Genomic DNA, 14,726 nt, shown 5'->3' with positions numbered 1-14,726 from the left:
ACCGCATGGTAGGTTGCTGCATAAGGTTAAATCTCACGGGATCCAGGGTGAGATATCTAAATGGATACAAAATTGGCTTCTGGATAGAAGGTGGTTGTAGAGGGTTGTTTTTCAAACTGGAGGCCTGTGACCAGCGGTGTTGCCTCGGGGATCAGGTTTAAGGTGCTGGGGGGTAGGTACAGAGGAGATGTCAGGGGTAAGTTTTTCACTCAGAGGGTGGTGGGTGAGTGGAATCGGCTGACGTCGGTGGTGGTGGAGGCAAACTCGTTGGGGTCTTTTAAGAGACTTCTGGATGAGTACATGGGATTTAATGGGATTGAGGGCTATAGATAGGCCTAGAGGTGGGGATGTGATCGGCGCAACTTGTGGACCGAAGGGCCTGTTTGTGCTGTGGCTTTCTATGTTCTATCAGTGCTGGGTCCACTGTTATTTGTTATTTATATTAATGATTTGGATGAGAATATAGGAGGCATTTCTTTTTTAAACCCCTAAGCTAATCCCAATTGCCCGCATTTGGCCCATATCCCTCTATACCCATCTTACCCATGTAACTATCTAAATGCTTTTTAAGACAAAGTTGTACCCGCCTCTACTACTACCTCTGGCAGCTTGTTCCAGACACTCACCACCCTCTGTGTGAAAAAATCTGGACACTTTTGTATCTCTGCCCTCTCACCTTAAACCTATGCCCTCTAGTTTTAGACTCCCCTACCTTTGGGAAAAGATATTGACTATCTAGCTGATCTATGCCCCTCATTATTTTATAGACCTCTATAAGATCACCCCTCAGCCTCCTACGCTCCAGAGAAAAAGGTCCGAGTCTGTCCAGCCTCTCCTTATAACTCAAACCATCAAGTCCCGGTAACATCCTAGTAAATTTTTTCTGCACTTTTTCTAGTTTAATAATATCCTTTCTATAATAGGGTGACCAGAACTGCACGCACTATTCCAAGTGTGGCCGTACCAATGTCTTGTACAACTTCAACAAGCCGTCCCAACTCCTGTATTTAATGTTCTGACCAATGAAACCAAGTATGCCGAATGTCATCTTCGCCACTCTGTCCACCTGTGACTCCACTTTCAAGGAGCTATGAACCTGTACCCCTAGATCTCTTTGTTCTGTAACTCTCCCCAACGCCCTACCATTAACTGAGTAAATCCTGCCCTGGTTCAGTCTACCAAAATGCATCACCTCGCATTTGTTTCAATTAAACTCCATCTGCCATTCGTCAGCCCACTGGCCCAATTGATCAAGATCCCGTTGCAATCCTAGATAACCTTCTTCACTGTACTATGCCACCAATCTTGGTGTCATTTGCAAACTTATTAACCATGCCTCCTATATTCTCATCCAAATCATTAATGTAAATGACAAATAACAGTGGACCCAGCACTGATCCCTGAGGCACACTGCTGGTCACAGGCCTCCAGTTTGAAAAACAACCCTCTATAACCACCTTCTGTCAAGAAGCCAATTTTGTATCCATTTAGATACCTCACCCTGGATCCCATGAGATTTAACCTTATGCAACAACCTACCATGCGGTACCTTATCAAAGGCCTTGCTAAAGTCCATGTAGACAACATGAACTGCACTGCCCTCATCTACCTTCTTGGTTACCCCTTCAAAAAACTTGATCAAATTTGTGAGACATGATTTTCCACTCACAAAGCCATGCCGACTGTCCCTAATCAGTCCTTGCGTCTCTAAATGCCTGTAGATCCTATCTCTCCAAATTGCTTCCAACAACTTACCCACCACAGATGTGAGGCTCACTGGCCTGTAGTTCTCAGGCTTTTCCCTGCAGCCCTTCTTAAACAAAGGCACAACATTTGCCACTCTCCAATCTTCAGGCACCTCACCCGTGACTGTCGATGATTCAAGTATCTCAGCTAGGGTACCCGCAATTTCTTCCCTAGCCTCCCACAATGTCCTGGGATACACTTCGTCAGGTCCTGGGGATTTATCTACCTTGATGCGCTTTAAGACTTCCAGCACCATCTCCTCTGTAATATGTGCACTCCTCAAGACATCTCTATTTATTTCCCCAAGTTCCCGAACATCCATGCTTTTCTCAACAGTAAATACTAATGAGAAATATTCATTTAGGATCTCGCCCATCTCTTGTGGATCCGCACATAGATGACCTTGCTGATCCTTAAGAGACCCTACTCTCTCCCTTGTTTCTCTTTTGCCCTTTATGTATTTGTAGAAGCTCTTTGGATTCTCCTTTGCCTTATCTGCCAAAACAACCTCGTGTTCCCTTTTTGCCCTCCTGATTTCTCTCTTAACTCTACTCCTACCTCCCCCCCCCATACTCTTCAAGGGATTCACTTGATCCCAGCTGCCTATGCATGTCATGTGCCTCTTTCTTCTTCTTGACCAGGGCCTCAATATCCCGAGTCATCCAGAGTTCCCTACTTCTGCCAGCCTTGCCCTTCACTCTAAGAGGAATGTGTTTACCCTGAACCCTGGTTGACACACTTTTGAAAGCCTGCCACTTACCAGACATCCCTTTGCTTCCCACCCTCTAATAGTATGGCTGTCCCAGTCAATGTTGGGAAAGTTAAAATCTCCGACTATTACCGCCCTATTTTTCTTGGAGCTATCTGTAATCTCCTTGCATATTTGCTCCTCAATTTCCCGCTTGACTATTTGGGGGCCTATAGTACAACCTTATCAAAGTGATTTCCCCCTTCTTATTTCTCAGTTCTTCCCATATAGACTCAGTGGCTGAATCCTCGGATATATCCCCTCTCAGTACGGCCATGATGTTTTCCCTAATCAAAAGTGCAACTCCCCCTCCTCTCTTACCTCCTGTTCTATCTTTACTGTCGCAGATAAAGAATTCTGCCTTTTTATCATTTTTGGTCAGCACGGTGGCACAGTGGTTAGCACTGTTGCCTCACGGGTTCAATTCCTGGCTTGGCTCACTGTGCAGAGTTTGCATGTTCTCCCCATGTCTGCATGGGTTTCCTCCGGGTGCTCCGGTTTCCTCTCTCAGTCTGAAAGATGTGCTGGTTAGGTGCATTAGCCATGCTAAATTCTCACGCAGTGTACCCGAACAGCCGCTGGAGTGTGGCAACTAGGGGATTTTCACAGTAACTTCATTGCAGTGTTAATGTAAATCTACTTATGACACTAATAAATAAACTAAACTTTAAAAAAACTTCTCTTTGACCCTATTTGCTGGTGAACTCTTATGTTTGTATGTTCTATCCATTCCTCTTACATTCTGGTTATTATTACCCAGATTGTGATCCTGCACTATTGCTTTTTCCTTTTCTCATTAACTTTCTGAAACCCCCTAGCATGAACCCTTTGCACCACTCCCCCAATCCCACCCCGTTGTTTGGTTTAAAGTCCAATTCTAGTTATATAGTTTGCCAGGACATTGGTCCAAGTGCAGTTCAAGTGAAGCCTGCCCCAACGATACATTGCCCTTTTTCCCCAGTACTGCCCCATGAATTGAAACTGATTTATCCAACACCATTCTTTGAGCCACACTTTTCATTCTCTGATCTTATTTACTTACCCAATGCCAATTTGCTTGTGACTCGAGGATTAAGCCAGAGATTCTTATCTTTGTGGTTCTGTTTTTTTAAAATTTAGTGCCCAACTGCTCATGTGTGCTCATAAATTACATAAAGATAGACCTAGATAAGATATTCAGAAGTTATTTTCTGAGAGGATGGTGGATCAATGGAGCAAGTTACTTCTGTGAATGTAGATTTATTCACTGCATACTTTCAAAAGAGGACTGGGCCAGTTTCTGGCTGGGAGGTCATTGCAGTCTACATAATTACTAAAAGCTAGTGCAAAGGCACAGAGAGTAATGAAAAAGGCAAATGTAATACTATCCCTTATCTCAAGGGAGCCAGAATATAAGTGGGAGGAAGTTAGTAAGATTCAATTGTACAGAGCCTTGGCCAGACCACAAGTAGTTTGGGCTGCGCCTCGAGAAGAATATTGAGGGATACATTGCAGGTTCACCAGAATGATACAAGGCCTTAAAGAGTTAAATTATGAAGACAAGTTGCAAAAACTTTGTTTGAATTCCCTTCACTTCAGCTGGCTGCAGAGCAATCCAGTTGAACTGTTTGATAAGGTAGGTACAGTGAATCTATTTTCCCTGGTGTTGGAATACAGACAAGGAGTCACAGTCTTAAAATTAGAGTTAGGTGATTCAGGAGTGAAATCGGGATTCACTTTTTGACATAAAGGGTAGTGGAAATTTGAAATGGACACCCCAAAACAATTGGTTGCTGGAGCAATTGGAATTTTCAAGACTAAGATTGACAAATTTTGACTAGATAAGGGTATCAAGGGAGCAAAGGCAGGTAAATGGAGTTGTGATGCACATCTAAATAGAATGGCAGAATTGGCTCGAGGGACCAAATTGCCTTCTCCAGTTCCTAGGTAGAATTTCCTGATGACTGTGTCCCATTGAACTTCAAAAACCATTGAAGTTGAATGTGTTTTGTATTCCTTGCTTAATGCCCCTATTTTTCAACAAATAAAACCAAATTTACTTACTCCTTTTAAAGAGCAGACATTGAATTCGGGCCTGGACATTAGACGCTGACCTCAGCCATTCTTTGTACATTGCAGAGTCTGTTTCAAGAGGTATGCATCAGCAGCAAGGAAGATAAAAGGAACTGGGTTGTGAGCTGAGAAAATAGAGCTAGTCTCCTGGGGATATCCAAGCTGCATTAATTGAAATGGTAGACAAGCAGTAATTAACCAGGACAGCGGCAGTATACTTCCTCCTTTCATGTTTAGTATCTTCTCCTGTTCCTCAGATTTTTCACATTTGCTTTTCCTCATTTCAACGTTCCAATGTAACCATGAGCTCTTCACTCTTCCATTTATGCTAACTAGCTTTTGACAACATGTACTTTTTAATAATCATTGTCCTTTGCTACCACTTCTAACTTTCCTTTTGGTTTTCACTTCTTCCCTCCTGTACTAGAGACATTGACTCTTTACTTGAGCTCCACAGATGCCAATTGGCCTTCTGTATCTGGCCAAGCAACCAATTATCATGTGTTCCAAGGCTGTTCTACCAGGGATTCTCATAGTCGCACAATAATCACATCATGCCTACTTACAGAAACACTTCTTGCAGGCCCCTGGATATAATCAGCTACTCATTGGACGGTCTCAATGTGCCAATGAGGAACTGATGATGGGTATCCATTTGGATGAAACAGTACATGAATTCCCCTAATGGTTCAGAAAACATTAATTGTTTTGCGCAGTGCTGAGCCAAACATACTGGGAAAGTCCAAAGTTTGATCCATCCTCACTTGTACTGAGGTAACCGTTTTCAGCTTGTTATTGTCATTGTCGGACTACAGTCATACCCAGTATCCTTCTGCCAGAGTTCCCATTCCTGATCACAGTCCGCAGATCCCTGCTGGAACTGGAACAGAGAGTGTCAAATGTGCTCAACTGTGATACCTTCCTAAGGGTAAATAAGCTGCCTAACCCTAACTGGGTCAGATGTGAAACACGGACACTTGAATACGATATTGGAGGGGGGCCTGATGCCAAAGGCTTGGGGTGAGCGGTGGGGAAGAGGGGGAGAATTGCAATAAAAGAACAAAGAGGATCATCAACAGCAAACAAGATTATCAATTTTGTCACAGGGTGGCTTCAATGATTACTTATCACTTTACCTTTCAAGAATGATTCTTAAAACTTTTTAATTTTTCTCCATTTATTTCTATTGAGCGTTTATTTTTTGCTTTGCAAAATATTTTATTTAATCCATGAGTGATAAAAGAACATAACCAGAGATTCTTTAACCTGACACAAGACAGTCTCTCATGTCTGAATTAGCTTTCATTGCAATAAAGGATATGGTAACTATTCCAAGTGTCTGCATAAATGACGACTCAAGTCGTTTTTAACTTGCTGCAGAGATATTGACTGCTGACAGGAGTCTTGCACAAATATAGTTAGCTGCCTTTGTTCGCCAACAACTATTTTACAACATGTCCCAATCTGCTGAGGCACTTGCCACTTCACCCTACAGCCTTGTAAACAGGCTGAGTCAAATAAAGTGGTAAAGTGGGCTTGCATTGATGTGCATTATCACACCAACACTATAACGTACCAGCCTGCAACATGAAGAACTTTTTATTTGCATTTATTAAGGAACCAAATTATTTGTTTAATAGTTTTTGCGGAAGGCTGATTTGGAAAACCAAGAGACAGTCTTTAGCTCATGCTCCATTTTCTTCAGAAGTCTGGAATGGGCCTACAGGAGGGCAGGGGGCATGGCAGTTTAAAGACAGGAGGACTGGGCATATCAATTTGATGCCTTTTACCCCAAAACTCAGGTAAGTATAAAATCCCCATGAGAGTGTTATCTGAGCAGTTTCTAAACACAGTTATTTCACGGCACCCGGTTAGACTTGGAGACTTGGGAATAACAAAGTAAAGAAACACGAGTTGCTGTGTGTGCTGACGTAAACAGGGTTATCACAGAACAGGATCATTTTATGGAACGTTTGCTGTGTGTTTTCCTCTATGTTGTGTAGGAACTAAGTGCCCTCTAGTGGAATAGCTGACATTCTATCAGAGAATTTTTCACAGATGGATTCTATCCTGCCTATTTCACCTGTCATTCAAATGTGACGCCACTGTTTAAAAAAAGGAGGTAGACAAAAGGTGGGTAACTAACTATAGGCTGGTTTACTTAACTTCTGTAGTACGGAAAATGCTTGAATCTATCCTCAAGGAAGAAATCGCGAGACATCTGGATATAAATTGTCCCTTTGGTAAGACGCAGCATGGGTTCATGACGGGCAGGTCATGTTTGACTAATTTGGTGGGATTCTTTGAGAACATTACGTGCGCGATGGACAATGGGGAACCTGTGGATGTGGTGTATCTGGATTTCCAGAAGGCATTTGACAAGGTGTTGCACCAAAGGCTGCTGCATAAGATACGGTGTTACAGTTAATGTATTAGCATGGATAGAGGATTGGTTAACTAACAGAAAGCAAAGAGTGAATGGGTGTTTTTCTGGTTGGGGATCAGTGACTGGTGGTGTGCCTCAGGGATCAGTGTTGGCACCATGGTTGCTTACAATTTACATAGATGATTTGGAGTTGGGACCAAGTGTAGTGTGTCAAAATTCACAGATGACACTAAGATGGGTGGCAGAGCAAAGTGTGAAGAGGACACTGAAAGTCTGCAAAGGGATATAGATAGTCTAAGTGAGTGCGCGAGGGTCTGGCAGATGAAGTACAATGTTGGTAAATATTAGGTCATCCATTTTGGTAGGAATAACAGCAAAATGGACTATTTAAATGGTAAAAAATTGCAGCATGTTGCTGTGCCGAGGGACCTGAGTGTCCTTGTACATGATTCACAAAACGTTGGTTTGCAGGTGCAGCAGGTAATTAAAAAGGCAAATGGAATTTTGTCCTTCCTTGATCGAGGGATGAAGTTTAAAAACAGAGAAGTTATGTTGCAGCTGTAAAAGGTGCTGGTGAGGCCACACCTGGAGTACTGTGCACAGTCTTGGTCTCCTTACTTGAGAAAGGATATACTGACACTGGAGGGAATGCAGAGGAGATTCACTAGGTTGATTCTGGAGTTCAGAGAGCTGGTTTATGAGAAGAGACTGAGTAGACAGGGACTATGCTCCCTGGAATTCAGAAGAATGAGGGGAGATCTTACAGAAACATATAAGATTATGAAGGGAATAAATAAGATAGAAGCAGGGAGGGAGTTTGCACTGGCAAGAGAAACTAGAACTTGGGGGCATGGCCTCAAAATAAGGGGGAGCAGATTTAGGACTGAGTTGAGGAGGGTTGTGAATCTGTGAGATTCCCTGCCTAGTGAAGCTTCCTCATTGAATGTTTTTAAGGCAAGGATAGATAGATTTTTGAACAGTAAAGGAATTAAGGGTTATGGTGAGCGGGCAGGTAAGTGGAGCTGAGTCCACGAAATGATCACCTATGACCTTATTGAATGGCGGAGCAGGCTCCAAGGGTCACATGGCCTACTCCTGCTCCTAGTTCTTATGTTCTTATTTCCCTGTCATGGAATTGTAGAGTCATACAGTGCAGAAAAGGCCTTTCGGTCAATCGAGTCCAGTTAGTAACCTATTAAACCCAAATGTAATTGAGTTCTGTTTGTTGGAAGGTAACTGAAGCTAACCACTCCAAGTCTACAAATGTGCTTGCCTGATATTTTAGTGTTTATGTGCACTCATTCTGCTACTGAGCTACATACAGAGCTTCAATTCCCACTGTGTGCTAAATTAGATGATCTCAGCTCGGGTGAATTATATAGTAAATTACTGACACATCTTCAAAGGCTTAGGCTTTGTATGATCTGTGTGATATTCAAAGAAAACTGAGATTTATTTGCATCTTTGCTCATTAATATTCTGAGGAGCAGCGGAGTTAATTCCACTGCCACATTTTCCCTCACCAACTATGGGATGGATGATGTAGCATACAGATCAAAACGTGTCACCATGTCAGCCCAGGTAACCAACCTGACATTCCACCTGCCTTTGGGGCCATTTGGAAATATCGTGCAAATATAGTTCTTCGTAGTGTAATTGCTTTTTCACTGATTTGTTGTTTCCATTTCAGGCTAAGCTGGTGAAAAGTATGAGATGGGACCACATCACCTGGAAGGATTGAAGAATTTATCATCCCAACATGAACAATAAGCAGAAAGTTCATGTTTTCCTTGGAGCACCAGCTGTTTTGACACAGCGGAAAGCATCGGCAAAAGAAGCAATAACTGATGGCAGCTCCAACAAGTGGCTTCAGTGCCAGCTCTTGTATGATAAAGGATCTCTTACTGTCAGTCCTAAAGAGTGCAGCACTAAGGAGTCTCAGGAACATTTTGTTTGCCATGAAGCAACATCACAATTGAAAAATCAGTCTGGACAGTCTTCCACTTTGAAAAATGAAGGAGGAATTCTAGCATTATCTCAAAAATGTACTTTTGAGAATCTTGATGTATCCCTGCTGGAGCAGAGAATGAGCAAAGACTGTGATCTGCTGCATGATAAGGACATCAATACCGGACAGATAGGGAAACAGCTCAGGAAAGGGTTGAGCAACACAACATTGCTGAACTCCAAAGGGGGTCTCAAAATAACTGAAGAATGTGATCATGAGCCCATCAATCCTGCTTGCTCAGAAAGAAGTTTCAAGGCACCTGTGGAATCTTATAGCAGGAGCAGAGAAAAAAGGAGTGACAATCAGGACCCTAATGGTAGAATAGAAGAGCAGAATGCACCTTTGGAAGAAGATTGTCCAGAATTTCTCTGTGACTCTCTGATGGAATACCTGCAGAATACGTTCCCAGCTGAAGGACAGGAACCTTGTCTCAAATGCACAACGGTGAATGAAGGTTTATCAACAGGTGCTGAGTTCCTCAGTATGTTAACTGCAAGTCAAGCTGCCATTCTTTCACAGGGATTGTCAGAGCATCAGTTTATTATACCAGACTCTCATGAAAATTTAACAGCTAAATTGGATAAAAACACAATGGGTGATGAACTTTCCTGTCAGTCACTTGCATCTACTCATAACTTTATTGGACTAAGAGGGAAAAGTGCCAGTGAGGCAATGTGTGGACAGGTTGACAGTTCAGAAAACACGCCAGAACTTTTCAGCTTTCTGAGTGACCAGCAATTGTCCACCAATGAGGCTGCAGATGTGAGAACAGCAGAAGGTTCAGAACAGCCCTTCACTAAATGGTCAAAAGATGATGTTGAAGTTAATATTGAACCATATGGTGGAGGCATCCTCTTCTCTCAGGTTGCAGATAGTTCTAATGGTTTTTTAAAAAGATCAGTTGAGGCTAGCAAGGAGCCTGAAGAGTTAAAGCAGGTGACCCAAACATCAAGATCTTCGGTTTATTTAGATAGAGACCCACCATCATGTAAGAAAATGAAGATGATGGATTCTGAGAGAAGATCTGATCTTGGGGAATATCTGAAGGCACAGAGGGATCGATGGCCAATACCAAAGGTTGGATTCATTGAAACTGAACGGCTTAAAAACTGCACTGATAGAAGCAGGAAATACCACGTTTTGGTCACCATTCTGTCCCGCTGCCGCCTGAAGGAGATACAGATCAAATCAGGAACATTTGCTGGGTGCAGAGTCCCAATAGCAACTATTTTGGTCACAGACCAATCAGGGGTCACTATGAAGATTGTGCTGTGGAGGGCTTCTGCGTTCTGGGCTCTGAGTGTCTTCCCTGGGGATGTCCTAGTAGTAACAGGTAAGGGAACATATATGTATTGCTAGATATTTGTTGATTCAGGTATTGAGGGGTTTATTTTCCCAGCCAAGGAGTGGCAAGTTTGTGTGTGTGTGTGTATGAGAGGAGTTAAATCCCCTGAAATTGACATTGGGTCAGGATCTCAACATATCCTGCCCTCTTCTGGGTTTTTGCCACGCGAGAGTGAAGGTAAGTGGGGAACCATCTGGGATCAAATCGTGATTGAGAAATTTATTCGGGTTCTTTTGAGGATGTAACGAGCAGGGTGGATAAAAGTGAGTCAGTAGGTGTATATAGGGCGGCACGGTAGCACAGTGGTTAGCACTGCTGCTTCACAGCTCCAGGGACCTGGGTTCGATTCCCAGCTTGGGTCACTGTCTGTGTGGAGTTTGCACATTCTCCCCGTGTCTGCGTGGGTTTCCTCTGGGTGCTCCGGTTTCCTCCCACAGTCCAAAAATGTGCGGGTTAGGTTGATTGGCCATGCTAAAAATTGCCCTTAGTGTCCTGAGATGCGTAGGTTAGAGGGATATGGGGGTAGGGCCTGGGTGGGATTGTGGTCGGTGCAGACTCGATGGGCCGAATGGCCTCTTTCTGTACTGTAGGGATTCTATGATATAGATTTCCAAAAGGCATTCAGTAAGGTGCCACATAAAATGTTACTGCAAAGAGCTAAATAATGTTAAGGATAGTATATTGGCATGGATAAAGAATGATCTAACGAACAGGAAACAGTCAGAATAAATGTTTCATCTTCAGGTTGGCAAGCTGTAACTAATGAGGTAACTAATGAGATGCACGGGGATCAGTGCTGAGGCCTCACCTCGCTAAATTATCGCTAAATTTACCCCTCCATCATCATCACAAAAACAGATGATCTGGCCATAATCTCATTGCTTTTTGTGCGACCTCGCTGTGCACACGTTATCTGCCGCGTTTCCGACATTTACAACCGTGATAACATTTTAACAGTACTTCATTGGCTATCAAGCACTTTGAAATATCCTGAGGTTGTGAAAGACCTTACATAAATGCAAGTGCTATTTTTTTTAAAAGTTTGGAAAGATCCATAACTGGACGTGGACCATATCTGGACCACATCCTGATCTGTAGGTCAAAGTCTGAGTATTCTGTGGTGAGTAACTTACGTGCTGACTCTCCGAAGACTCCCACAAGGAGTTAGGAGTGTGATGGGATACTGTCCAATTGTCTGGATGGGTGCAACTGCAACACAGTTTAAAAGGCCTGAAGCTGTCCAGGAAAAAGTAATCTGCTTATGATCAGCATCTAACAAGTTAACTTTTTAACATAAATATTAGTGCCGTCAGCGAGCTTACCCCCCAAAATTGGAAAAAGAAGATTGTAAAGCGAATGATAGTGGGGCAGCACGGTGCCACAGTGGTTAGCACTGCTGCCTCACAGCTCCAGGGACCTGGGCTCAATTCCCGGCTTGGGTCACTGTCTGTGTGTGGAGTCTGCACGTTCTCCCCGTGTCTGTGTGGGTTTCCTCCGGGTGCTCCGGTTTCCTCCCACAATCCAAAGATGTGTGGGTTAGGTGCATTGGCCGTGCTAAATTGACCCTTGGTGTCATGGGATGCGTAGGTTAGAGGGATTAGCGGGGTAAATATGTGGGGTTACGGGGATAGGACCTGGGTGGGATTGATGTTGGTGCAGACTCGATGGGCCGAATGGCCTCTTTCTGCACTGTAGGGATTCTCTGGTTCTATGATTGTTAATTGATGCTTTGCTCAGCCATAGCTAATGAAAAAAAATGCATGTGTTACCCAGGTTACCTGCCTTTTAGATGTTTCACATTCGTACACATATTACTGTTTCTCCATGGAAGGAATGGTCAGCATGCATTGCGTGAATCTTAGTTTTTTTTACCTTGAAAAGCTAAAGTACATTATGGGTAACGTTTCACACACCAAGCAGATACTTCAAAAGGCATTACATAGAAATATAGAAAGTTGGAGCAGGGTTAGACCATTCGGCCCTTTGAGCCTGCTCCACCATTCATTCTGATCATGGCTGATCGTCCAACTCAGTAACTTGTTCCTGCTTTTCCCTGATCCCTTTAACCCCAAGAGCTATATCCAACTCCTTCTTGAAAACGTACAATGTTTTGGCCTCAGCTGCTTTTTGTGGTCGAAAATTCCACAAGATTACCACTCTCTAGGAAGGAATTTCTCCTGATCTCGGTTCTAAATGGTTTACCCTGTATCCTCAGACTGTGATCCCCCTTGTTCTGGACTCCCCCACCATCGGGAACATCCTTCCTGACTCTACCCTGTCTAGTCCTGTTAGAATTTTATAGGTTTCTGTGAGATCCTCCCCATTCTTCTAAACTCCAGCAAATATAATCCTAACCGACTCGATCTCACCTCGTACATCAGCCCCGCCATCTTAAGAATCAGTCTGGTAAACCTTCACTGCACTCCCTCATTAGCAAAAACATTCTTCCTCAGGTAAGGAGACCAAAACTGCACACAATATTCCTGTTCTGGTTTCCCCAACGCCCAGTATAACTGCAACAAGACATTCCGACTCCTGGGCTCAGTCGTCTCAGTATGAAGGCCAATGTACCATTTGCCTTCCTCACTGCCTGCTGCACCTGCATGCTTACTTTCAGCAACTGATGAACAAGGATACCCAGGTCTCATTGCACATCCCCTCTCTCAATCTATAGCTATTCAGATAATAATCTGCTTATCTCTTTTTGCTACCAAAGTGGATAACCTCACATTTATCCATATTATACTGCATCTGCCATGCATTTGCCCACTCACTCAACTTGTCCAAGTCACACTGAAGCATCTCTGCATCCTTCTCACAGCTCACCCCCCCCCCCAGCTTTGTGTCATCTGAAAATTTGGAGACATTACATTTAGTTCCCTCATCTAAATCATTAATATATATTGTGAATAGCTGGGGCCCCAGCACTGATCCCTGTGGTACTCCACTAGTCACTGCCTGCCACTTGGAAAATGGCCCATTTATTCCTACTCTTTGTTTTCTGTCTGCCAATCAGTTTTCTCACCATCTCAATACACCACCCCCGATCCCATTGCTTTAATTACAAACACATCCTTTCGCCCAGCAGTTTAACCTTAAACATTCTAAGCAACTACTTTCTTAAGAGGCCAGTTTTTGAATTGAATCTATCAATTTTACCATATTCATAACTTCTGCCTTACCTGTAACCCTCTCATCTTCACATTATCTGTCATATCTATCGTTTCTTTTTATGCTTGTTTGTTTACATCTTATCTGAAATCACTATTTTAATGCAGAAGAAAGATTGTGCATTCATAAAATACCTTTTGCACGTAATATCTCTAAATACTTCAGGGTGAATCTACTGAAGTACAGTTACTGTTGGAAAATACAGCAACTATTATGTTTACAGCAAGAAAATGAAATGAATGACCAAATAATCTGTTTTGGTGAGGGTGGAATGTTAGGCCGGAGATGATGAGAATTCTCCTGCTTTTTTTTCCAATGCTGCCACAAGATTTTTTATATCCACCTAAGTCAGTCAGGCAGAGCCTCGTTTTAACATAGCAGCTATATAAAATAATAGTGAATTTTAAAAAATGAGTTCATCCTTTTCCATTCTTTTATCAACTCATTCAATCTTTTATCAGTCTTTATCTCCATCGTTTAATCACTTCCGCTTTTTTTTAGCTGTTTCTCTTTTTATCCATTTACGCGGTGCTCATGAATCTATGTTAGCTTCTTGAGCTGGCCATGCATTAATTTAAAAATTCCTAACCTCCATGTTATTTCTGTAACTGTTCTAGCCCAGGAACCCTCTGACAATACTACTCTACTCCTGCTCTGGCCTCTTGCACTCTCCGATTTTCATTCCTGCACCTTTGACAACTCTGCATGGGGCGGCAAGGTGGCACAGTGGTTAGCATTGCAGCCTCACAGCGCCAGGGACCCAGGTTCAATTCCCGGCTTGGGTTACTGCCTGCGTAAAGTTTGCATGTTCCCCCTGTGTCTGCATGGGTTTCCTCCGGTTTCCTCCCACAGTCCAAAAGACATGCTGGTTAGATGTATTGGCCATGCTAAATTCTCCCTCAGTGTACCTGAACAGGCGCCAGAGTGTGGCGACGAGAGGATTTTCACAGTAACTTCATTGCAGTGTTAATGTAAGCCTACTTGTGACACTAACTGTGGTGACTTCAGCCAGGCTAATGAGGTTGGCTTGCTAGAGTATGAACTACCTGATGAGTCCTTGTTAATTTGAGTTAGTTTATTTGTTTGGTATTGAAAAGAGATGCCGTAACTGATGGTTAAATCAGGGAGCCTCATGCTCCCCATTTCAAGCAGGTGTGTCAGACTCCCAGCCTTCATTTCAGCAGGGAGCAACTGGAGAGCTGGCTGTGTATGGTGTAAATAAAGTAACTTGGTGATGGGGCTTTTGCCTCCATGGAGTTATTACACTAAT

The 14,726-nt window shown here is 43.1% G+C and overlaps 1 protein-coding gene across 7 annotated transcripts in view; it reads left to right on the top strand.

The window, feature by feature from the left end:
- Positions 1-14,726, top strand: part of shld2 (shieldin complex subunit 2) — a 137,577-nt gene that overhangs the window by 39,883 nt on the left and 82,968 nt on the right. For 6 of the 7 annotated variants that reach the window (XM_078199687.1, XM_078199689.1, XM_078199688.1 and 3 more), the window contains one exon: positions 8,623-10,273. In XM_078199687.1, coding sequence (XP_078055813.1) covers positions 8,692-10,273 — 1,582 coding nt within the window. In that variant the 5' untranslated portion in view covers positions 8,623-8,691. Of the gene's footprint in view, positions 1-784; positions 862-8,622; positions 10,274-14,726 lie in introns of those variants that run through there. The other variant, XM_078199690.1, reaches the window with a different exon arrangement.

This window comes from Mustelus asterias, chromosome 28 (assembly GCF_964213995.1).
Source record: "Mustelus asterias chromosome 28, sMusAst1.hap1.1, whole genome shotgun sequence".
Classification (NCBI taxonomy): Eukaryota; Metazoa; Chordata; class Chondrichthyes; order Carcharhiniformes; family Triakidae; genus Mustelus; species Mustelus asterias.
This window is presented reverse-complemented; position numbering and strand designations above follow the sequence as displayed.